Source organism: Silene latifolia, chromosome 6 (genome assembly GCF_048544455.1).
Source record: "Silene latifolia isolate original U9 population chromosome 6, ASM4854445v1, whole genome shotgun sequence".
NCBI classification, from domain to species: Eukaryota; Viridiplantae; Streptophyta; class Magnoliopsida; order Caryophyllales; family Caryophyllaceae; genus Silene; species Silene latifolia.
This window is the reverse complement of record NC_133531.1, coordinates 83632396-83657178: the sequence shown is the minus strand read 5'-3', so window position 1 is coordinate 83657178 and position 24783 is coordinate 83632396. Positions and strand designations below refer to the sequence as shown.

General features: G+C 36.4%; 1 protein-coding gene and 1 pseudogene across 1 annotated transcript; one reads left to right on the top strand and one right to left on the bottom strand.

The window, feature by feature from the left end:
- Window positions 1–3573: 3573 nt before the first annotated feature.
- Window positions 3574–4674, bottom strand: LOC141588304 (uncharacterized). Its single transcript, XM_074409751.1, has one exon. It carries the CDS (start codon window positions 4672–4674, stop codon window positions 3574–3576), a length of 1101 nt encoding a protein of 366 aa, XP_074265852.1.
- A 1236-nt stretch (window positions 4675–5910) lies between these two features.
- Window positions 5911–21714, top strand: LOC141586961 (lysM domain receptor-like kinase 3; annotated as a pseudogene).
- The last annotated feature ends 3069 nt before the right edge of the window (window positions 21715–24783 follow it).

Genomic DNA, 24783 nt, shown 5'->3' with positions numbered 1-24783 from the left:
ACCAAACCTAAATTTTGTTGTTTTGATAACTCAGCATGAAAACGCCATGGGGGCTGGCGATTTGGCCTAAAGTAGCCATGCACCTTGGCTACTTGAAATGTGGCAGAATTTGATAATTTGGTGAGTATGTCTCAGATTCAAGTAGCCATGGGGCTGGCGATTTGGCCTAAAGTAGCCATGCACCTTGGCTACTTGAAATGTGGCAGATTTTGGTAATTTGGTGAGTATGTCTCAGATTCAAGTAGCCATGGGGGCTGGCGATTTGGCCTAAAGTAGCCATGCACCTTGGCTACTTGAAATGTGGCAGATTTTGGTGAATTTGGTGAGTATGAATCAGCTTAAAATCGCCATGGAGGCTGGCGACTTGCCCTAAAGTAGCCATCTACCATGGCGACTATGTTATCTACAACTCTCAAAAACAAGATAAATTCATCTTACCCGTAATTGTTTTCCATATCCTTCTTGCATCTCTGTTTTTGGCATGAAAACCTATCATCATGTACAACAACAATGCTCAAATCCGATCCAAACGAGACTTTGAAAACCAAAATAGCTTATATATTACATAGCCCAAATAGTTGAAACATTTTACATAGACCAAAATAACTTAAATTGTCATACAAACCAAACTAAAGTAGCTTAAACTATCATACAAACTACTAACGTAATACTACACTACTTTCTTCTAACTTGACGGCTTCTCTTTGATCTCATTGGTTGAGACGATGATTCGCCCTCATCTTCCCCTTCTTGTATGGGTGTAAGTTGAGTGAGGCATTCCACTTGTGTGTTAGCATGGGGTGGACTTGGGTGAAGAATGTTTTGCGGTTGAATGAGATGTCCATAATTGGCATGTTCCAAACAATTAAGGGAGGTATTTTGCATCTCATATAACAAATTTCTATAGTTAGGATCAATTGTAGGTGGCATAGTTGTCATGTACTCGTTCACTTTATGGTAGATGTAAGAATGACCACCCGCCTATTGAGAAAAGAAGTGGGATGTATTATTTAATGATAATGAAGTAGAAACATAATAAAAATTAAGAGTAAAAAGAGGGACGATGCTTACAAGAGTATCCAAGTCCGATGCACTAGGATTGTAATGATGCTCATGATGGTATTTGTCGGATAAGATCCGATTGTGAGGACTAACAATCCGACGAGTATGTTCCCGATACCATACCATATATGGATCATGGTGTGACATGAAACCACCATATGGAATTCCACTTTCCAACATGTTTTACTTCCTATTATTCCACTCTTCCACATAACCTCTAAACTCGGAAGCATAATTGATGCGTGTCCAATATATGATGTTTTGCACCTCATTTCACACGCATTTCAGAGCTCAATTGAGTAGTTTATGCTACTATTTCCCTTGTTTCGTGTATTTCTTCCTTTTCTTGTGATTTTGTAGGAATATGAAGATTTCAGCGGAAAATAAGCCGAATCCGTCCCTAAGTACTTAGCATTGCATTTGACATAAAGTATTGACTCGAGGAATGAGCTTGGTGCGCGTTTCAAGGCCTAAAGATAGCAAAAGCATGGGTGCGTACGAGTTTAACAAGCAAAGAAGCACTCCACGATATTGCAGCCTGCTTCAGATGGCTATATCTCGAGTTCTAGAGCAGGTAATCGAGTGATTCTAATTGGAGGTGAAAGCTTATCCTCTTAGGTTTCCAACGCCGCGAGAATCGGTTTATTCCGATAAGTAACGAAGAAATGGCAGCTGTTTTAAGGTCGGCGCGCGCTGCAGAATCCGTCAGAATGCAATTCTGTACAGCGCTCTTGGTCGATCGACTGGTCCAAGTGGTCGATCGACCACTCCACGAGTCTGACGAGAATTTAAAGATCGAGAATTAGAAGGCTCAATGTATTCTTAGGTTTAGGAATAAGAGTGCGTGATATTCCTATATAACTAACCTACGTTTTCAGAATAATGATCAGTTTTTAGAGGGAGACATTAGGTCTCGAGTTTAGCATAATTCACATTCATTATTTTTAGTTTATTCAATAAAGTTCTTGTTTGGCTCTCGGATTTGCTTTCTTGCTATTCAATTCGGTATTTTCTTGCTCTTTATTTTCGGTATTGCTTTATTTCATTGTTAGTATTAGAATTGTGTAGTTAGAATCTCGGAACCCTAGATTTAGTTTTATTCACTTTAATTATTCTTGTATTTCAATTATGAATTCTTATGCTTTAATCACGAATTTCATTGTTGTTATTATCGTTGTTATGTCTAGCTAAATCAACCCCGCTAAGATGTAGGGGATATATGGCGTAGATGGCATTATAATAGGTGACCTCGCATTAGGGCTTGGTCGATCGACTGGCTTATCTAGTCGGTCGACTGAGCCGGTTGGTCGATCGACTGGGGTAGCTGGTCGATCGACTGACTTCGCGTCTGGTTTTGCTTTATTTGTTTCGTTAAGTGCTTTATCTTTCAATGAGACCGAGAGGAGACTTGATAGATGCTTAAACTTGACCATCCCGTAGATCGAGATATAGGAATGGACAATAATTAACGAATTAAAACGACTAAATTGCTAAGATCGAGAGATAACGTGATTTAGTTTGCATTAGGAATCATTAATCAAGAACGAGAGTTAGTATTAATGAGACTTAGGGATTAGTAGCATAGACCGAGAGGTAGCTACTATTTAACATGGACCGAGAGGACTTGTTTTCCCCATCCTTCGCGACCGTATTTCGAAGTTACCTAGGATTATGTGCCATCGCAGCTATAGTGAACCGACCGTCTTAGCTTTTCTTCTATCATTGTTCACCTTCTTTATTACATTTATTGCTTATTTAGTTTATGCATTTAGACTTAGATTTACTTCAATCCAAAACCCCTCAAACTGTTACCTTTAAACTAAAATTAAAAGCAACTATTATCTCCCTACCTCCCTGCGGATCGACCCTTACTACCGCTTGCTAGTTGTAGTTTGGAATTTATAAATATTATTTTTGGTACTCACTTCGACAGGTATCAATAATCTCTTGTCTTTCCGCGTTTATCCGTTTTATGAAGTAAGGGATAGGTGTCACAATTAGGTGGTATTGTTTGATGCCATCCAAATTGCCTAACACACCTATTAAGGAGATGCATCTCAATAATCTCAAAGCATATCAAAGGGGCTACAACAATCCGCTCCTCTCTTCACTCATTGCTTTCATGATGCCCTTATGTCTATCAGATATTACACAAAACCCAGTACGTTGTGTAACCAAACATCTAATACATGCCAAAAACCATGACCATGTATCGGTAGTCTCCTTTTCAACTATGGCAAATGCAAGAGGATATAGTTGATCATTGGCATCAACTCCCATGGCAATCATAAGCACCCCTTTGTATTTGCCATATAAATGAGTTCCATCAATTGTAATTATAGGGCGACAATGAGGAAAGCCCTTGATTGATGCTCCAAAAGCCCAAAATACCCGACCAAATATCACAACGTTTGGATCATCCGTTGGATAATTTACAAATTGAACAACGGTACCGGGATTAGCTTCTTTCAAAGCTTCAAAATATCGGGGAAGCAACTGGTACGATAACTCTCAATCACCAAATATGTCGGCAATAGCTTTTTGTTTAGCTTTCCATGCCTTCATATAAGTGATGGTGTAGTTATATTTACCAATTATTATTTCAATTATAGCATTCACCGACAACCCCCAATCTGCCTCCACAATATTTCTAATTACACTACTAATGAAAGTTCTTCGCAAGTTTCGGTGGTCTATAGGCATGGTGTCTCCCAAACATGATGTCTCATGACAACCATTGTATCTCACAATAGTAAATGTTTCGGAAACCCCACTTTTTTGGTTGGCTCTTAAGGTCCACTTACATGCTATAGGTTTTCTCCCACATTTATATGTCACCGTGTGAGGTTTTGACTTATGAATTTTGAAACTTTGATTTACCCTCAAATTATACTCCGTAACTACTTCAGTCAGAGATCTCTTATTAGGAAAAGTTTGACCGACACAAAACTCCCCCCCACCATCATAGGGGACAACCTTTTTCCAATTAACCCAATTATCTCCATGTAATGCATCCAATTTAGGAACACTAGTGAATCCCGGATTTGGGGCACTAGGAGACACAAGATCAATATCTTCCTTATCATCGTCGGCATCACTAGCATTCTCTAATCTTAAATCAAGATCATCCTCAACTTCATCCCCTTCAATATTACCGTCACCTACCTTTACTCCGATATTATTTCTCAACAATGACACATACCGATCATCATTCTCCGACATTATGTTTAACATCCTAGTAAATGACACATTTGGTACGATACTTACATTACTCACTTGAGGTTGTTGAAATGGTATTAACTCAACATAAATATCCATAGAACCCGCCTTTGAATGACGTATACTAGCCCACATCGCTTGTAAAGAACGATCATTATTAAGACTAACAACCTTAAAACATCCAAGACTAGCAAACTTCATCTTCAACATTAATTGATACTTACTATTATCAACACCAATGGTTGTGTATACCTCCTTAACAAGATCATTGTAGCTCATGTTACTACTAACAAAAACAAAAGACTCATTTCCACCAACATAGCTTACACACCCATCTCCTTCAACTACTTCACCATTCCAATAACACAATAAGGGGAAATTACTTCTCTCCATAACCAAATTAAATTAATCTAAAACACTAACAGCAACCTAAATTCAACTAAACTATCAAATAGATAGAATAATAATCATAAACTAAACTAACTAGCTACTCAAATCAATTGCTAATTAAAAAATGTTAGTGATAGCTAATACCTTCAATATGTATGGAAATTGGCCAAGAAATATCCAAATGATTGTTTGATATTACTTAGAGACTAATAATTTGACAATTAATCATTTCAATTGAAAGATTCAGGGTAGTTTTTGGAGGAGAATTAGCGTTTTAATATTTAGGGTTTGCGATTTTTTTTTATGCGATTTGGGTATGAATCTGGGAAGGGAAGGGGGAAATATGTCTTCGAAGTAAGTAGCCAAGCGCTTGGCGATTTGACCTTAAGTAGCCAAGCGCCGTGGCTATTTGACCCTTGACCATAGCTTCGTAAATTCCAAGCCTACGTGGACCCATTTTCGACAATTATTTTGGAAATCGACCTATTCCGTTAAATAATTAGTGCAAATCGTCCATTTTAAAAACGGATTCAAATTATTGTGTGACATAGTAGCAAATAAGGAGTAGAAAAGTTGAACAACGGATGTAATTCGAAATATTGGAACTGGGATTTAATGGTTCCACATAAGCAGTGACAGATTTGCATTAAAGGTCACGGTTTAGAGTTAATAGTAATAATGGATCCATAACATATAACATTTTGAAAGTATAGTGTGGACGAGTCAAGAATTTAGGGCGCAATATAGAAAATCTCCGTGAATTTTGAGAAAGGAACAAGAGGTCCCTTCTATTCTTTTGTTCTTAATTTCAGATTCAGATTCAGTTTTGTTTAGTTTATTTTAGTTTAATCTACTTTATTTTTTTACAAAATTATTATTTCATTTCAATTTAGCTCCATTAAATTCAATTAAACTATTTTCAACTGAAAAGAACAAGGCACGACTATCTTATTACCACCTAAAATTTCCAATATCAATAACTTTTACACTTCTAGTTTGATTCTTATTTCAGACCGTCACTCTTCGTTTGAAGCCTCGGACGAGCATATGTGACCCTTTTATGGTTTAATGTAACAATAATGGTACACAAGTGTTACAGTTTATGATAACTTATTTTTAGTCGTGATAAAATTTAACTGTAAAATGGTTACAAAATTCCGTCTTTTTATTTCAGACTAAAAAGACCGGTCAAAAGAAAGATTAACTGTTTGATTAATGCAATATCTAGACCATGTACTATTCTACAACTCCACGCTAAACAATCTAGACCCGTCTTCATTTTTGACTGAATGCATCACCCGTCAACCACTTTCCATGTGAACTCTCAGCTGAGAGAATGTACTAAACCATTGATCGCCCAAATTGAAATCCACATAAACTGCTCAAAACCCAACAAATTATACTCTCAAATGCTGTCTCTAAAATCAAAAACACCATTAAAATTATGGGCAATCACCCTAATATGGATATCTTCATCTGTGATGGTGGAATCAAAGTGCAAGAAAGGGTGTCCTTTAGCATTAGCATCATACTATGTATGGCAAAAATCAAACATAACATTCATAGCCCAAGTTATGGGTTCTACTGAAAATGATGTGCTCAGTTACAACCCATCAGTTCCTGACAAAGATAGGGTTCAATCATTCTCTAGGATCAATGTGCCCTTTTCTTGTGATTGCATTAATGGCAGTTTTTTAGGTCATATTTTTACTTATAGGGTTATTAAGGGTGATACATATGATTTAATTGCTGGGACTTACTATGCTAATCTTACTACTGTTAGTTGGATTCAGCAACACAACAGTTTTAATCCTAATAGTATCCAACTCAATGCTCTTGTTAATGTTCCTGTTAATTGCTCTTGTGGGGATAGTGGAATTAGTAAGCAATATGGCTTGTTCTTAACTTACCCGCTTCGCCCTGAGGAAAATTTGACATATATTGATCAGCTGACTAACTCAACTCCCAGTTTGCTGCAGATGTACAACCCAAATGTCAATATCAAGTCTGGAAGTGGGATTTTGTTTATTCCTGCTAAAGGTATACCCTTTTTTCATTCCCTGGTTATTGCTTTTTTCCCTTTCTTCCCGGTAAGAAGTTGTTTTATGTTTTGTTGAACCAAAGTGATACTCGTACGGTAATAGTAAGTCTTGTACGTTACAAGCCTCACCATGGGACACCTAACCAATTCTTTATAGTTATAAGGCCAATGGGCTGTTGGCCGAACATGCGAGAGAATCTCGATAATTTTATAAATGTTCCAAGTCTTAGATGGCTTTCCTGTAGAGGCGTGGTCGCTAGTGCCTAGTGGTGCTAGAAAGTACAGTACTATTGGCGTATTGGGTCTATTGCTACCTTCACATTTGAGGAGAATGTTTGCTCCAAATTGAGATGCAAAAGTGGAAAATAGCTATACTTGTTAATGGCGAGGTGTATAAATTAATTATCAACACCAACTCTTTAGGTTTCTTGGCATGAAATTCAGGAAAGAAAGAAAAAAGGGAAAAGGAGAAAAAAAAAATTAAAAATTTTGTTGTTTGGTTTACTTGTACGAACTGAGGCGAGTCCTGTGCATGGTTTTAAGAGTCCTGACTCCTGTGTTTCCGTGGCTTTTGTTACAAGGAACTAAAAGGAAATGAGGCCCTTCTATGTTGCAGCTTCATTCAATTTCCTCAATTTCGTTGGAGTGTTTATTTATTTTACCCATGAAAGAGGTTTTCTGTCAAACCGTTTCTATTCTTTCTCAATTTTTGCAATAGCGAAGATCAGTAACAAGATTTAGTACTCTCCCTCTTTTTAGTTTCCTCACTTCCTCTCAGCTAAACGGGTTAAAGATGGGAAAATAAGCACATGAATGACGTACGGATAACTTGTGTAAATTTTGTTGTTGATGTTAATCTTAAGTCTACAAAGCTACAGGCTGCAAACAAAGCGGTAGATTTTATGAACAAATGTGATTGTGTTATTTGTGTATTGCTGTCAATCAACATTAGACAGACGACACGCATTATTCCTGGAAAGCTGCTTACTTTGGGAAACAATCAAATTGTTGAAATGAGTATCTGCTTTAGTGTCACTCATCTTTATATTCTATTGAGTATATATTTTCCCATTTCTTATGCTTGCTCTGACATATCATTATATATCCATATTATTTCTAGTCTATGCTGATAATATGAACCAGTGAATCGTCATCGGTTTGAATGTTGAAAATTTGCATTTTCTTACGAGCGTTAGTGTTTGTGATTGATTGCATTGCCTTGATGGATAGATTTTGTAGTCTACTCAGTGAACTCTCTAAGCATTTGTACTGATGAATGTTAAAACTTTTGATGCAGACAAAAACGGAGAATATCCTCCTTTCGCAGTGAGGTACGAGTCGATGGTTATACTGGATACATACATTCAGGGAAAATTCTGTCATGATGCCTCTGGTTTCAGATACTCCGTATAATTAGTGGTCCATTAGTTTACACTTTTTTCTGCACATTAGTAATTTTTATCCCAAACTAATTACCCTTATACAGTATTAGCATCGACTGGCCCAATTTATTTTTTTCTCTGTGGCAATCTACAACAAACTAGTGACAGACTTTCTCTAAATGTGTTGCGAAATATTTATTTGAATGGCTATCTCAATAGAATAGATCTTTGAAGGCCAGAATAAAAGAACAATTGGTCTCTCTTGTGACGGTCACAAATTGTGACGGCCCCAAATGTGACCACTTTATGATAAAAAGTAACCACTCATAAAATGTTACCTATATGGTCACATTTTCTCATAAAAATGGTCACATTTGGGCCCGTCACAATTTGTGTCGAAAAGAGCCCGTCATGAATGAGAATTTAACCAAGTGAATGCTAACCAAAGACCCTGTTCTGTTTCATACTTAAATGCCTACTTGATTAGAAATCCAATGGGCCATTTTTGAAACTGAAGTTTAAGACTTTAAGTTCCTTGATATTGTTGATATAAATAAGGGATACTGTTTACGTTGCCATGAGAATTGCAATTTTTTTGTTGAAATAACCCTGAGCGTTTGTAGCTCTTGATAAAGTGTGTTGCCAGCTCTCTTTCACTTTACAGGTTCATTCCATCAACAGCTTCTTTATTCTCTCTTCACATCATCTATCTAGTTTTCTGTATCCCCTGCCCCCATGCCACCTCTTGTTATGCCATTATATTCAAAGGTTTGTCCGGATTTCTAAGGTACATGCTGAAAAAATGTTTCAATGCTGTATACCAATGGTATATAATCTCAGGCTACTAGCCAGTGACACTCCATCACAATGATTTATCAAGGGTTTGAAAGTTACCACAATTGTACTTAAGAGGCAGACCTGGCCATATTTGTAGCGCAACGACCGAGATCAGGCGGCGAAGATAGATACCAGAAATCATGTCTCAAACCAAGACTTAATTGTTTGTACCTAAGATTTAATAACTAGATGTCTAAAACTGTGTAGTGGTGTGAACTATCGAATTTTCCTGAAGAGAACAAAAGAAGCTTTGTCGTTTTGTGTTATTAGTTTGTTGACCCTTTTAATTTGTTTGTCTTTGCAGCACAGGTACTCTGTCTTCTTATTGATTGATCTCATTGCAATTAAAGAGAAACATCCATGAGGTGATACTCCCGAGATTCAGTGTTCTGTGAAGTAAACAGTTTCACTTTATATAAACAGGGCTTTCTGGTGGGGCCATAGCTGGTATAGCTGTTGCAGTGGTAGTTGTCTTGATCGTGTTGGCTGTTGCATATTTTATTCAACGCAGAAGAAAGAACATGAAGGAATCTTCTATACTTCTTGACATGCCTGAAGAACAATCAAAGCGGACTGGTAATGGTCACCTTTTGGCTTTTACAGCTTATCCCCAACCCCACCCATTTGTCAATTAAAAAAACTACATGAAGTATTTAGAAACAAGATGACCAACATTAGGCTTTACTTTCGTACGGTAGGAATAACCATTAGGGTGTGGGTATTGGCCTTTTGGAAGAGATATGTTTTTATGCGAATTATGCTGTTAGACTCTACATGGACATGGACTCTCAGTTGGTACTTTTTTCCATGAATAAACTTCCCGGTTTCTATTTTGGATGTCCATGAATAATTTGTCATTTTGAGATATTTTTGTGTTGTTATAACGGGAGCAATAAATCCGGGTGAAAGAACAATAAAGGAACATGATAGTCGAAAATTTAGGTGGTTCACTAATAACTTGTTAAGTATGTCGACAAGTGAAGGGAGAAATCTTTTCCTATGTCGTTGGTGCGGCCTCTCAAAGATAATACTTTGGAGACATGGTATTCTAATAATCTAGATGACTTGTGACGAAAATTTCTGTAGTGACTAATTCACCTGCATTTAGTATTTTTATATTTTAGACCTGGCAAAACCCGAGACCCGAAAATGACCCGAACTTGCTTGACTCGAATACGTCTCGAAACCCGAATTGACCCGGCTCGGCCCAGATCCAACCCGACCCGAACATTGTCTGACCCAATGTTAACCCGACCCGAGGTGACCCAACCCAACCTGAAAAAACCCGACTTATAATTGACCCGATCCCAAATGATTTGAAGTGACACAAAATAACCCGAAACGACTACTACTAAGTCACATTAATATTTTATATATATCAAAATAAAGTTATAAAGTTTCATTGATTACAACCGTTCTAATAAATAGTTAAATTTGCAAAATAGTATTTCTTAAAAATAGTACTAACTAAAGTACTTAGCCATTAACTCGTAAGCAACCCGACCCAAAATAACACATACCCGAAAATGACCCGACAACAGGTCACCCGAAATTGCCGAAAGTGATCCGACCCAACCCGGCCCGAAATGGACCCGACCCAACCCTTTTGACCTGTTTTGCCAGGTCTTATATTACGATCTTATATTACGGTGTTTGGTTGAGTGTTTTGGAATGCATTGGATCCACGGTAATACAACAACAACAACAACAACAACAACAACAATAACATCAGAGCTTTAATCCCAAAATGGATTGGGGTCGGCCGACATGAATCATCTTTTAGAACCGTCCCTGGGTGAACGCCCACCTCAAAATGCGAATAGAAAATGGAAAAGTGAAACACAAAAGGGAGAGCGAAAATGTAATACAAAGTCAAGGTAAACTTACAAGTTTTAAAATCGAATTCCGGATTTCTTTTATAGTAACTTCAAATTTAAATCGAGAGAAGAGATTAAAACGATTTTGAAAATCGAAATAGAATTAAGGATCTGGAATGCCTTAAAAGTAAACCAAGTAAAATATATAAGAAAGTGGTTGGTAAAAAAGGTGTAATAAAGGAGAGAAGAACAATTTTTTTTTAAAAAAATAAATAAATAAAAACACTAAATAAATATGTCAAAAAACATCAAATACTAAAAATCTACATGTATCATTTCCCTCCATTGTGCCCTCTCTGTCACCATACTCTCCTCAAGCCCCAACAATCTCATATCGTGATCTATCACTCTTAAGTCTTAACCATGCCTGTCTCGGTCTCCCTCTACCTCTGTCTCGGTCTCCCTCTACCTCTAGGGACCTTTTCTGTTCTCCATTCTGTTCTCCAAGTCTCCAGCCTCCTAACTCCTAACTCCTAACTCCTAACTCCTAACTCCTAACTCCCACCTCCTAACTGGTCCGTCCATAGGTCTCCTTCTCACATGGCCAAACCATCTTGGTTGAATTATTTTGGAATGGAGTTAGATACTTAATGAATTTTTATCCCACCCTAACGCCCATTGAATCTCATAAATCACTCTCACTCCATGTTTCTACCTTCATTTCCCCCCCTAAATACAAACTTTATTCCCCTAATACCAAACAAAACAAGTTCAAATGGGTAACTAAATCCATACCTTGATAATATCACATTCTAATTTCATTTCATTCCACCTAGATTGACCAATCTGGTCATCTCAAATTCAGATTCATGTTTGGTGGGCACTTACGGGTGGGACACTTAGGTGAGTGGGTGAGTGAGTGTAACAGGTCAGTGGTCATTTCATTCCAATGGTCGGGGTATGTCGGGTCAAAATGTTTGATTGGGCCCGGCCCTGTTCGGTTTGGTTTTGGATCATTCACGGGTCGTGTGGGTGAGTGAGTGTAACAGGTCAGTGGTCATTCCAATCCAATGGTCGGGGTATGTCGGGTCAAAATGTTTGATTAGGCCCGGCCCGGTTCGGTTCGGTTCGGTTTGGTTTTGGATCATTCACGGATCATGTCAGTTGTATTGTTCGTGTTCGAGTTGTATTGTTCGTGTTCGAGTCTGATGAATTATGTTGGGTCGGGTTGGGTTGGGTCGGTTCGAACAATAAATCGAGTCGATAGGCAGAGTTTAATTTAAATTGGGTCGTTGCTTGGGGGAGTCAATTATGAAATTTGATTATTGGACATTGTGTTAAAATAATGAGACTTTTCTTGATTCATTTAGGTTCATGCACTTAGTTAATACCATGAATCTAGATTATTCACTTAGTTACATATGCAATTATGCATAGTGTATATACTATTTATCTAGATCATTCATGAATCATGCATAGTACTATGAATCTAGATCATTCATGCATATGTATGTACTATGAATCTAGATGATTGATGCATACATCCTAGAATATGAAAGGGTGCGTATCACCTATAAATACCATGTAATCGTAAGGCATTGTAATCAATTAACATATCAATACAATCAATCAATATCAATCAAATCAAACTATTTTAATCACAAACTAGTTCCTTCTCTCAAACTTATTTCTCTCCACTTTCTTACATAAACTATCCCAAATCACATCATTTGGCATCAAAGCCATTAAGGATCTTAAAGGTCCTCTTGAAGTATGGCTTCAAATTCAAGTGTTTCTCTCCCTGCAATCCCAAACTTTGCAGGAGAAAGTTACGATTATTGGAGTGTCAAAATGAAACTATTTTTAAAGTCCTGTGATTTATGGGAGATTGTGGAAAAGGGTTTTGGAGCAAGAGTAGAAGGAAGTGAATATTCCGCTACAAAACTACAACAACTAAAAACTGATGAAATAAAAGATGCGAGGGCACTTTCATATATCCATAGTGCTGTTTCGGACAGCATAACACCAAAAATCATTCGGGCGTCATCAGCAAAAGAGCGATGACACAATCGTTCCAAAGGTGCTAGTAACTCTCAATAGTAAGTTCAATACTATTGCCTCTATGTTTGAAGAATTTAAAGATCTGAGCACTACTTGGTTCTATGCTGGCACACGAGGAAAAATTCATCAACAACGATGAAAGCCATCGCTGCCCAACTGAAGGTGCTTTCCAAACTAAGCACAAATCAAAGTTACCTTATCTAAAAGAAGATAATGGTAAACATGTGGAGGGTAACAATAGTTCATCCACACCTGGAAAATTTCCTCCATGTGGCACTTCCGACAAAAACAATTATTCGGAGCAAAATTGTTGGTTTAAGGGGAAACCCAAACTACAATGTAGATTTTACAAGAAGTTTGGCCATTTTTAGAAAAATTGTAAAATTAAAGCCAGACAAAACTCACAAGCTCACAAGATCACTCCACCCACCAAACCCACCAAGCAATTGAGGATCATCTATTTCAAGTTTGTCAAAGTGAAAATTCTGGCAACAAGCAAAAATGGCTTATTGATAGTGGTTGTACAAGCCATATGACTCATGATAAGAAGATTTTCACTCAACTTGATACTTCAAACAAGTCTCATGTTCGTGTGGGAAATGGAGCCGTCTTAGAGACACAAGGAAAGGGAACCATTGTTGTCCAAACTAAGAAAGGTACTAAATTTATCAATGATGTTCTCTTAGTACCTAATCTTAGTGAAAACCTGTTGAGTATACCTCAAATGATGCTCCATGGCTATTCCGTAATCTTCAAAGATGAACATTGCATCATCTATGATCCACAAAAAAAGGGAAATTGCTATAATCAAAATGCAAAACAAGGCATTTTCTCTATTCTTGGATACATCTTTGGAGCAGGCTAACAAAGTCCAAAGTGTTGAAACATGGCTTTGGCACAAGAGATATGAGCACTTCAACATTGGTGCGCTTAATTTCCTATACCACCAGAACATGGTGCGTGATATTCTCTTTGCCTCCTATCAAAAATCTGTGTGATGCATGTCAACTTGGTAAGCAACATCGCAAGCCTTTTCCTCACACAACCAACTGGAGAGCAAAGGAGAACTTGAGCTTGTTCATACCGATGTTTGTGGTCCCCATAGAACTCCTTTAAGCGAAAATAAGTACTTCATTTTGTTCATTGATGACTATACTCGTATGACATGGGTATATTTCATGCGTGAGAAATCAGATTTGTTCTATGTTTTCAAGAAATTCAGCTCTAGTGGAGACACAAACAGGGTGCAAGATGAAAAGAATGAGATCGGACAGAGGAAAGGCAGTTTGATAAATTTTGTGAAGACGAGAGTGTTCAGCAAACTCACAGTTCGCTATTCACCTCAGCAAAATAGAGTTTCAGAAAGAAAAAGCAGAACAAAACAGAACAGTCATGGAGATGGCTCGTTGCATGCTCGCAGAGAAAAATTTGCCAAAGAAATTTTGGGCAGAGGCCGTGTATACTTCGGTCTATCTATTTGCTAACAGACTCCCAAGATGTTCAAGGAGTGACTCGAATTGGAGTTTGGAGTTTGGAGTTTGGAGTTTGGAGTTTGGAGTTTGGCCCACAGCCAAACATCTTCGAGTATTTGGATTTGTATGTTATGTTCATATTTCATCGCAAAAGAGGACCAAGTTGGATGAAAAAGATGAAAAAGCCGAGAAAGGAATTTTTCTGGGCTATAGCACACCGTCAAAGGGCTACTGAATTTTCAACATCAATACTGAGAAAATTATCATTAGTAGAGATGCGGAGTTCGATGAAAATTTTATGTGGAATTGGGAAGAAGAGAAAGTTGAACGAAGAAGTGTGATATTTGAATATTCTGGTTCATCTCCTCAAGAGCCAGTAGAGTGTATACCAAGCACTCCTCACAGCGCCGGTAACACGCCTACCACCTCTTCTTGTACACCACACAATAGCGATTGAGAGCCATCATCCCCTCATTCTAGTGATGAGAATGCTACAGGTCCACGAGGAAAGAAATCTTTATCTCAGATCTATCAAAATTGTCCTATTGTTCATTTGGATCCCGAGTTGTGTGAATCATGCTATTTTGCAACTAATGAACCAAATAACTATGAGGAAGCTGCCAAGACCAATGGCAGGAAGCCATGAAAAATGAGATGTCAAAATGAGATTGACATGATCATCAAAAATAACACTTGGGAGCTTGTTGATCCACCTCAAGATAGGAAGGTAAAGGTGATCGGTGTCAAATGGGTTTATAAGACCAAATTAAATCTTGATGACACAATCAACAAATATAAAGCGAGAGTGGTTGTCAAAGGCTATGCACAAGAAGCCGGGGTTGATTATGGAGACACTTTTGCTCCGGTAGCAAGACTTGACACTGTCAAAACTCTTATCGCGTTGGCCACATAGAAGAGTTGGAAAATATATCAGCTTGATGTCAAGTCGGCTTTCCTCAACGGTGAGCTTGAAGAAGAAGTTTTTGTTCATCAACCCAAAGGCTATGTTGCCAAGGGAAAAGAAGAGTGTGTACAGATTAAAGAAGGCTCTTTATGGCTTGAAACAAACGCATAGAGCATGGTACACCAAGATTGACTCATTTTTCATTCAGCAAGGTTTTGTGAGAAGTAAAAACAAACACACGCTCTATGTGAAAAGGGGAGGAGACAATGACTTTCTCTTAGTCTCTCTCTATGTTGACGATCTCCTCGTTACTAGGAATAACAACAACATGATTGTTACTTTCAAGGAGGAGGTGAAAAAGATGTTCGAGATGACATATTTGGGGCTCATTCTTGGGATGGAGGTTCACCAATCTCAAGATGGGATCTTTATTTCTCAAGCTAAGTATGCTCAGGATATTCTTAAAAAATTCAAGATGCACCATTGCAAACCAGTAGCAACACCACTGGCCATTAATGAACATATATCCAAATCTGATGGCAACCAGAAGTCAGGTACAAGGCTATAGAGAAGATTTGAAGATTTGATCTTTGCTGCAAGCCTACTATCAAGGTTCATGACTGATCCAAGTGACATTCATATGGGAATAGCGAAAAGAATCCTGAGATATCTAAGGGGAACTTCAAATTTTGGAGCTATGTTTGAATCCAGTGTAGAGCCAAAATTGACAGCCTATTCTGACAGCGATTGGGCCGGTTCAATTGACGACATGAAAAGCACTTCTGGCTATGCTTTCACACTTGGTTCCGGGCTGTTCTCATGGATGTCTAAGAAACAAGGTGTTGTGGCTCAATCTACGGGTTCATTGCATTTCGGGTTCTATCGGTTATCCGTTTGGCTTTCAGGTTGGTTTCGGTTCGTTGCATTTCAGGTTCTATCTATTATCCGTTAGCCTTTGGGTCGATTTCGGTTCATTGCATTTCGGGTTCTATCGGTTATCCGTTAGTTCGGGTTGGGTCAGATTGATTTTAGCTCATAGTATTTTGAGTTCTAGCGGTTCTTGGTTAACCTTACCTGGTTTGGTTTGGGTCAGGTCATGGTTCATCAAATTTTCAGGTTCCATCTTGTCAGTTTTCAGGCGGTTCGTGTCAATAACTCGAGTCGTACAGCTTTTAACGGCTGTAATTCCACCACGAACCAAACGACCCCTTCTCCCTATTCATAAGTAACCTTCCGATGTGGGACAAACCCGCATCTTAAGAATAAGACTCCTAGTCATATATTCTATTAAAAGATTAAACTTCTTGTCATACTCCAATGACCAAAATAAATATCCTAGTTGCATTTTAATAATAGCAATATAACTCATTGTGCCACGCATCTTATTATGTCCTCTTTTTTGTGAAAGAACAAACTAGGAAGTTTATCAACACACAGAGCAAGTACCAGATAAGTTCACTGATTGTTTGTGCCTACAAATGATGTCATAGGTTCATGGAAGTCACGCAATGCATGTTGTTATGCTTGAATTTCATCATTGTAATCATTCAAGGTTGATTTTTTTATGACAGCTCATGGAAGTTCACGTACAACTACAAGTGCTACTGGAACTATGGGAGTTACGGTAGATAAATCAGTAGAATTTTCGTATGAAGAACTTGCGCAAACAACAGATAACTTCAGCTTGGCTAACAAGATTGGTTCAGGTGGCTTTGGTGATGTTTACTATGCAGAGCTGAGAGGAGAGGTTTGCACAGCACTTTAAACTAATTTATTGCTTACTCAGCTATAGCTAGTCTGATAAACATTTATGATTATTAAGTATGAATTATTGATAAAACAATTAGCGGGTAATCTAGTCTGATAAAACATTTATGATTTACCTGTCACGTAAGTTAATTCTGATAACTGGAAGTGATATTATTAAGTATGATCATCTCAATGGTATGCCAATTTTAACAGCATAGTCACACATCTTTCTTTAAGTTGTAAAATTGGATATAATCCACTTATTTAAACAAGAAGCAAAAGTTGTACCCTTCAGCTAATGGAAGGTCAGTCATAGCAGCAATTACAGATATCTTTTGCAGTTTCTTTCCCGGACTTGATTGTGTATGCAAATTTGACATCTCTGTGTACCTTCTATCTTGTAAATACTCAATTTTCACATTAAAATCCTAACTTCTTCTGAGGCTAATGTAGTGATGTCTTTGGTCCTGAGTTTCTGGTTTTGTTTGGTTAAAATTGTTTTTTCTTACAGAAAGCAGCTATCAAAAAGATGGACATGCAAGCATCAAAAGAATTTCTCGCTGAGTTAAAGGTGTTGACCCGTGTTCATCACTTAAACCTGGTAAGGTTCTCGATTCTTTATGATTTATGCATGTTTTGTTACAATGATATTGAATTTATTGGCCTTTTCTACTATAACCAATATTTGTATGTCAACGTTTAAGGCGTTTCCCCGATTCTATATATCTGAATTTATTGTGCCTTGTTTCCTTGTTTAGACTTGTTATTGTTCTGTGTGCTTATGGTGTCTTTTTGTATATGGGTGTCATTTCCTTGGTGTCCTTTTAATGAATACTACTTCCTCCATCCTTCTGTTTTTTCCCCACTTACTCTTTGGGAACAATTTTTTGTCTTCTCAATTCTCTTCCTTTCCTTTGTTGACAACTTATTAAGTGGCTTTTTGTCAAATTGGGTCCTAACCCATTGAAACGCTCCTAACTCAATTCGTAAACAAATTTGCTCACCAGCCTTACTCCCATCTCATCCATTGACAACCGCACATAACTCATCCCACTTGTTCTTCTCCAACAACAGCCATGACCCACTCATCCTATAATCCACATTTTCTCTCGTAAAAAAATAATTCTAAGTCCACTATTGATTTTTCATTGCTTTAATTATCTCCTGAAATATATTGTCCCATCGACTGCAGGTACGCTTGATTGGTTATTGTGTAGAAGAGTGTCTTTTCCTCGTGTATGAATTTATAGAGAATGGCAATTTAAGCCAGCATTTGCGTGGTTCTGGTGAGATTTTTATCCTTACGAATTTTTTTCTGATGCATCTTTGCACATATACAAAACTATATTCTCAGGTAAAAGGCCAATTGCGTAATACAATGATAGAATTTATATGTAGAGGCAGATAATAATGTTTTATTTTTATATCAAACCAGGAAAAGACCCCCTACCTTGGCGTGCTAGAGTGCAAATCGCTCTTGATTCTGCTAGAGGCCTTGAGTACATTCATGAGCACACAGTTCCTGTTTACATTCATCGTGACATTAAATCTGCCAATATACTAATAGACAAAAACTTGCATGCAAAGGTATGATTTACAAATGTCTCATTGTACTCTACAGGGACGAAGTCAGGAAAATATATGAATATGGGTCAGTTTTACAAAATTGGTTGAGATTAAGATATATAATCATGTATAACAGAGCAGACCACTACATTCATGATTCACCTACTTTCTATACAGATTACTCCATCTTCATTCCTCGTAGAACTCCCACCATTAATTTTTAACGCCGACAATATCTATTAGTATCATTATATTAGCAATTAAGATAATTATATGAATTATACAGATTAACAAGTGTTTTTGTTAATTTTCGAATTATAGATGTAGAGAAAAAAAACTAACTCTGTAATTTTAGAAGTGTGTTATCGAAACCTATATGTGATGGAGAAAATAAGTAAAATGCAAAACATTAAACCTTCTGTAAGACATTGTTTTAATAACTAGTGTGCGACTTGCGTCGTAAAATGGTTAATAGTGAAATAGTAACTTAATTGTTCTCTTAATAAAAAGGACCACTCCAAGCCTATAGTATGACCAAACACTGAAAAATATTTATTAGTTAAATGATCACCGTCAAGTTGATGATATATTATTGGCCAATCCATTTGTAAATGTTAGTACAATAAACTAAGAAGAGGAGATCTTTAAGAAAAATAAAGAAATTTGTAGGTAATAAAATAATATCAAGGGTGAATTTTTTACCAAAAAAAAAAAAAAAAAAAAAACAAATGAAAACCATAAAACCGTTGACAATAAGCTTTAGACCTACAACACAACTGCTAAAAGCATTCAGTATTCTAAACGTGCACTTCCTACCGCTATCACGCTAAGACACAATCAGCCCACTGAGGGAGGCTTTGTACTTACTTTTAATAAATCTAACACAGGCCATTGCCCAGTTCAGCCTACCCATAGCTCCGTTTCTGGTACTCTGTAGTGAAAACCTTCAAAATTTTGGTGCCTACTTTCTGATCTTTGCAGGTGGCAGATTTTGGGTTGACTAAGCTAACTGAAGTTGGAATTTTCTCTGCTCCTACGCGTCTAGTGGGCACTTTTGGATATATGCCTCCAGAGTAAGAAACTAGTCTGATACTTGTCTAATATATAGTTGAAATGTCATGTCATTGAAACAATCTCTCGGCTTTCTCTTATGCATAAGTTTTGGACTTTTGTCTTGCTTTGCTCTAAACTGTCACCAAACTTTCTGGGCTACATTTCCTCGGCCCTCCATTACTGTTTCTCAGTTTGCTGAATAGACTTGGGAACTTTGTTGCAAACTCTATTTGTATAATTAATCTGAAAGAATTTGTGGACGGCAATGTTTTCCTTGAATGATTACGCTCATGTTACTACATAAGTTCAGCAGTCATAACTGTCTTTTTTTCGTTGCAGATACGCCCAATATGGTGAAGTAACTCCAAAAGTAGATGTTTATGCATTTGGAGTCGTCCTCTATGAGCTTATATCAGCTAAGGCAGCTGTAGTCAAGGATAATGCATCAGTCACTGATTCTAAAGGCCTTGTTGGCCTGGTAAGTCCTTGTTTCTCACCTTATGGTTTTATAGAGAGAGAAATCTCATTATCTTCTGGTTTCTCACCTTGTTGGCCTTGTAAATCCTCTGAGTTCCTTGCTTTCACCAATCTTAACTACGGATTTTTCTCTCTGTTTTTTAATTTAACTTGTTGGACGGCTTCTTTCCATTTCCAGAGCTAATGACTACTTTTCGATTGTAAATTATGATGGAATAAAGTGGAAACGCACATAAAAGTATGAAACTGTTGGTGTTTCTTTTGTTGATTATGAAATGATAGTCATTTGATGTTATTCTCAACGCAATTTCATTTGGGTCATTTCAAAGCACCGGTTTTATGTTGCTAACTTGGGAGGATGTGTACATCAATCTTCTGTTACCTCCAATTTGCGAGAGCTCTTAAGGCACTGGGGTAGTGTTGTTGTGCCTTATTGCTTGGGTGGCCGTTCTATTGGAAAGCTAACTGAGAATTGGATACGTTTTCAAGATTGTCGGTATTATTATGTTTTTAAGTAAATAAGGACTCACTGGACATAATTTATGACAGAAAGATGCTACATGAAAAGATTCGTTTGATGAAGGCTAATAATTTTTGTTTCCTGCTTTCACAGTTTGAGACTGTTATTAATCAGCACAACCCAACTGAGATACAGAAGCTTGTTGATCCAAGGCTTGGAAATGACTATCCACTTAACTCAGTTTACAAGGTGAATTATAATTTAGCACTCCATCTGACCACCTTTAACGGCTTTAGGCTTCCCAATTTCCTTTTTATATTGACCGTATCTTTATCTTAAACAGCCTATTTGGATCCTTTCTTTTTCTGTGTCATGTGGGCGTGGTTATTTGTGACCCGACATCTTCATCAACTTACTTTGACTCCACAGTCCACATCTATTGATGCTCTTTGATTTTTTTTACCCTAGGAGACCTGATGTTTATCAGTTCTTTGAGGGACTGCTACTCATTTATATAGCTACACTTTCTGGTTCCTTTTTCTTTTCGAAATGTCCAAAATGAATTTCCTACTCGGAATCTCATATATTTTATTTTTTAGTATGTGTGAATTTTATATGATCAGTAGCTTTTTACTTAACTTGCATTTCCGTTCACACCATAGCATGGTATCCGTGTAAAAAGAAATCAAGAAGCTTAGTTTTCGACAAAGGTATATTATCTGGTGGAAGCTTTCTTAATTTTTGGTGGTTAATTATGTTTGAACTTGTAACTTGGTGTGGTGTGGTGCAGATGGCGCAACTTGCTTATGCATGTACCCAAGAAAACCCGCACTTGAGACCGAGTATGAGATCAGTGGTAGTTGCTCTGATGACTATGTCCTCGACGACAGCGGAGTGGGACGTGGGCGCCTTTTACGAAGATCAAGGCCTTGTAAACCTTATGTCAGCTCGGTAAAATAGCTTGTCAGTTGTTATTGCTTTGTGGCCTTGATGATGTCAGTGCATATGATTGATATCCTGGAACCCGGAAAATCAGCATGTAAAAAGGATGAGATGTTAGGTATAATGAAAGAAATCTGAAATTATACATCCTGTATTTAATTGGGGTTCCTAAACACAATTATATATTGGAAATTAAGATAAAATCAAACATAAACTGAGAATGATATGTTTATTTATTTAAATTTCATGTGTGTATAATATATAGTGTATGAAACAAAAATACATATTACGTTTACATAATTCTTTGTAGATTAGATTGAATGCTCGAACCCTTGTGACTCGTGGAGATAATTTCTTCTTGTGGTCATTCCAGCAAAAGCTATACCCGTCCATAGCTAAAGACGGGCCAAATAGCTTGAAAGTGGTGACATTTTTTGCCCCCACCACCCCATTTGTTGTTTGTCCTATTATGAATGTGATATTGTATTTGGTCCGTCCTTACTTATAGACAGATATGTGCCGTCTATAATGAGACAGCACAACCATAAAGCAAAAAACGAGAAACAAAAAACAGCCCACAAATTTGGTTAACGAGGGTATTTATTTACTGAAACAAAAAACGAGAAAGTTCAAGGCGAGACTCCGGGAGAGTATGAGGCAGGCCTTGTAAGTCTAGGTCAATAATTTTGTTGTCAATTGTTAGATTACTACGTACTAGTACTAGTATAGATCATGTGTAATGCATGCACGGTATATAGAGTTTTATATTTTAGTATATCAATTGGTCTTGTTTAAGATCTAGACTATTCGTTTTAAATATAAGACAAGTCAATTTAATACCATATTGTCTGAAAATGGTAAAACCCAGAAAGATCACATTATATGTTAGGGAGAAGTACGCGGCAAGTAGGCTGTGGCATGAGAGATTAGGTGACTGCAAGTCAGAATGATTTGACAATGTATTTTTAAAAAATTCAAACCTGTGAGAGGACTTCCCAATGACATTAACATAGGAAAATTGAACAAACAACCCTTTCAGTATCACAATTTTCCAAAAAAAAAAAGGCTTCCTCTTCAGTCTTCACATTTCTTTTTCTAAAACAAATTCGTCCTTCTACAAATTCATTTACAAGATCATACGCAAAACTCTTTAATATTCTACAAAATCATCTACCAAAACCGTCTAAAATCATCTACATTTTTCTAATAATAGCAAAGAAAACACCATCCAAGAAGAAATTGAAGATCTTACATGTAAATGTAGAAGATGAAAAGGTAACCTCGTTATTTGAAAAATAATTTTAATTAATGCTATATTTGCTTGTAACTGTTGAGTAAATACTCAATATTATCATAATGTTTCATTATAAAGTGTTAAACAAGTGGTAATAATAACGAAATTGAAAGTCAAATGAAAAATGTTGCATTAGGCAAGAAAGTTGTAGAAGGTATAAGAAACGCCTTCGAAAAGGAAAATGCTGCCAGGTGACTTAGTTTTTTCACAAATTCTCATTATAGACGGACACTATCCGTCTATACGTATAGACGGATATCATTTCCCCTCACAAAATACCCATTTGTCATAAAGTGGGAAGCACATGGGTGGTGCCCCACCTTGTCCTCCATACCCATTTTATTAGAGGTCTTTACCCGTTTATACGCCCCATCCGTCTATACCAAGACCTATTGTAGTTTTTTTAATTGTAACCAATTTGGTTAAATTTGTGTCCATATTAATTAACTTGGAAGTTTTTAAATCGCGAAAGTAGTAATTAGGCCCCTTAACTTTGTCCAATTGTGAAATTAGGCCCCATAAGTTTTATTTGAAGCAATCAAGCCCCCTAAGTTTCACCAAAAGTGAAATTCAACCCCATTTTTATAATTTTCACCAAATTCTTATATTAAAATCACTTTTAATACAATTTAACAAATATAAAATGTTTTGTTTTATAATTTTAGAACTTTTATATTTATATTAAATATTGAGAATTGTTTTATTTTGAATTTTATAGTATATAGACATTTTATTATATATGTATGAATATTATATAAATTATAAACAATTTACTAAATATGTATGTAAAAGTGTTCTTCAATGATTAATAAATTATGTAGAAATTCGTAAAGTTGCAATTAGTAATTTTTAGTTATTTAATAAATTATTTAATACTAATATAAAATGTTTTTAATTAAAATTCTTGTGAAATTTTAAAAATGGGGTTGAATTTCACTTTTGGTGAAACTTAAGGGGCTTGATTGCTCCAAATAAAACTTATGGGGCCTAATTTCACAATTCAGTAGAGTTAAGGGGCCTAATTACCACTTTCGCGGTTTTTAAATAAAGAATGAAATATTTTGGAGTGAATTATGTTACCATTTTTGTTCAAATGACAAATGTATTTCTTATGGTAACTGTTTTTGTGCATGATATAAACTAGTGTAGATCCCGCGCAAATGCGCGGTAAATATAGACCTTTTAATTTTTAGTGTATTAGTTATATATTTTAGATTTATATCTCGCGAATTTTTATAAAAAACAACTAATATTAAAATTAATTAAAAGAATTGTATAATTCCATGAATTGTGTTTTTTATGAAAATATTTTAACTGCATCAAATTTATTAAAAAAAAAATTCGTCACGAAGTTAATAATAGGAGATACATTTTTTTTATGTATAGATTATTTTAAATGAAAATTAGTTTAATAAATTAAAATCTAATTTGTTTTCATATATAAGTTTAAACACTTTGGAGGGAAAACTTTAGAGAAGTTGTATTCTCTTAGTATATAGGAGGATTTATACTTTTAAAATTTGCACCTCATTAATATTTATCAGTACACTCCATTATATTTTGATATGAAACAAAAAAATTGAAATGGAAAACTAATAAAAAATTTTATTTAAGTTGTTATTTTTTTTTGGGTGGTGCTCATTCATGTACGAGTTTTACTCATTCATGGACGTAAATGACCATAATAACCCTTTTGTTTTAATGATTTTATTTTACTACCCTTTTTCAATCTCTTTCAATCTTCTTCATTTACTCTTTACTCTAACCATTAACCAATACCCGACAGCCACCATCCACCACCTTCACGGCCTCACCGCCATCTTCTTTGCGCCCTCGGCCGGTCTTAACGACGCTCTTAGACCGGTAACTATTATTTTTGCAGGAAATTCCTCAAACTCATCCGATTCTGAGTCCGAGTCTCAAATTAAAAATAATGAAAATAGTAAATGTTGGTGATTACAAAAAGTAAAGACGCAGTAAAGCAATTGAAAAGTAGAACGATTGCATAAAAACTTGTAAAATGTACATGTGCATTTTCCACTACACAAATTCTTGTT

Excerpts from the sequence above, each read along its gene's own strand:
- LOC141588304 (XM_074409751.1), bottom strand. The coding sequence starts at position 4,674 with ATGGAGAGAAGTAATTTCCCCTTATTGTGTTATTGGAATGGTGAAGTA.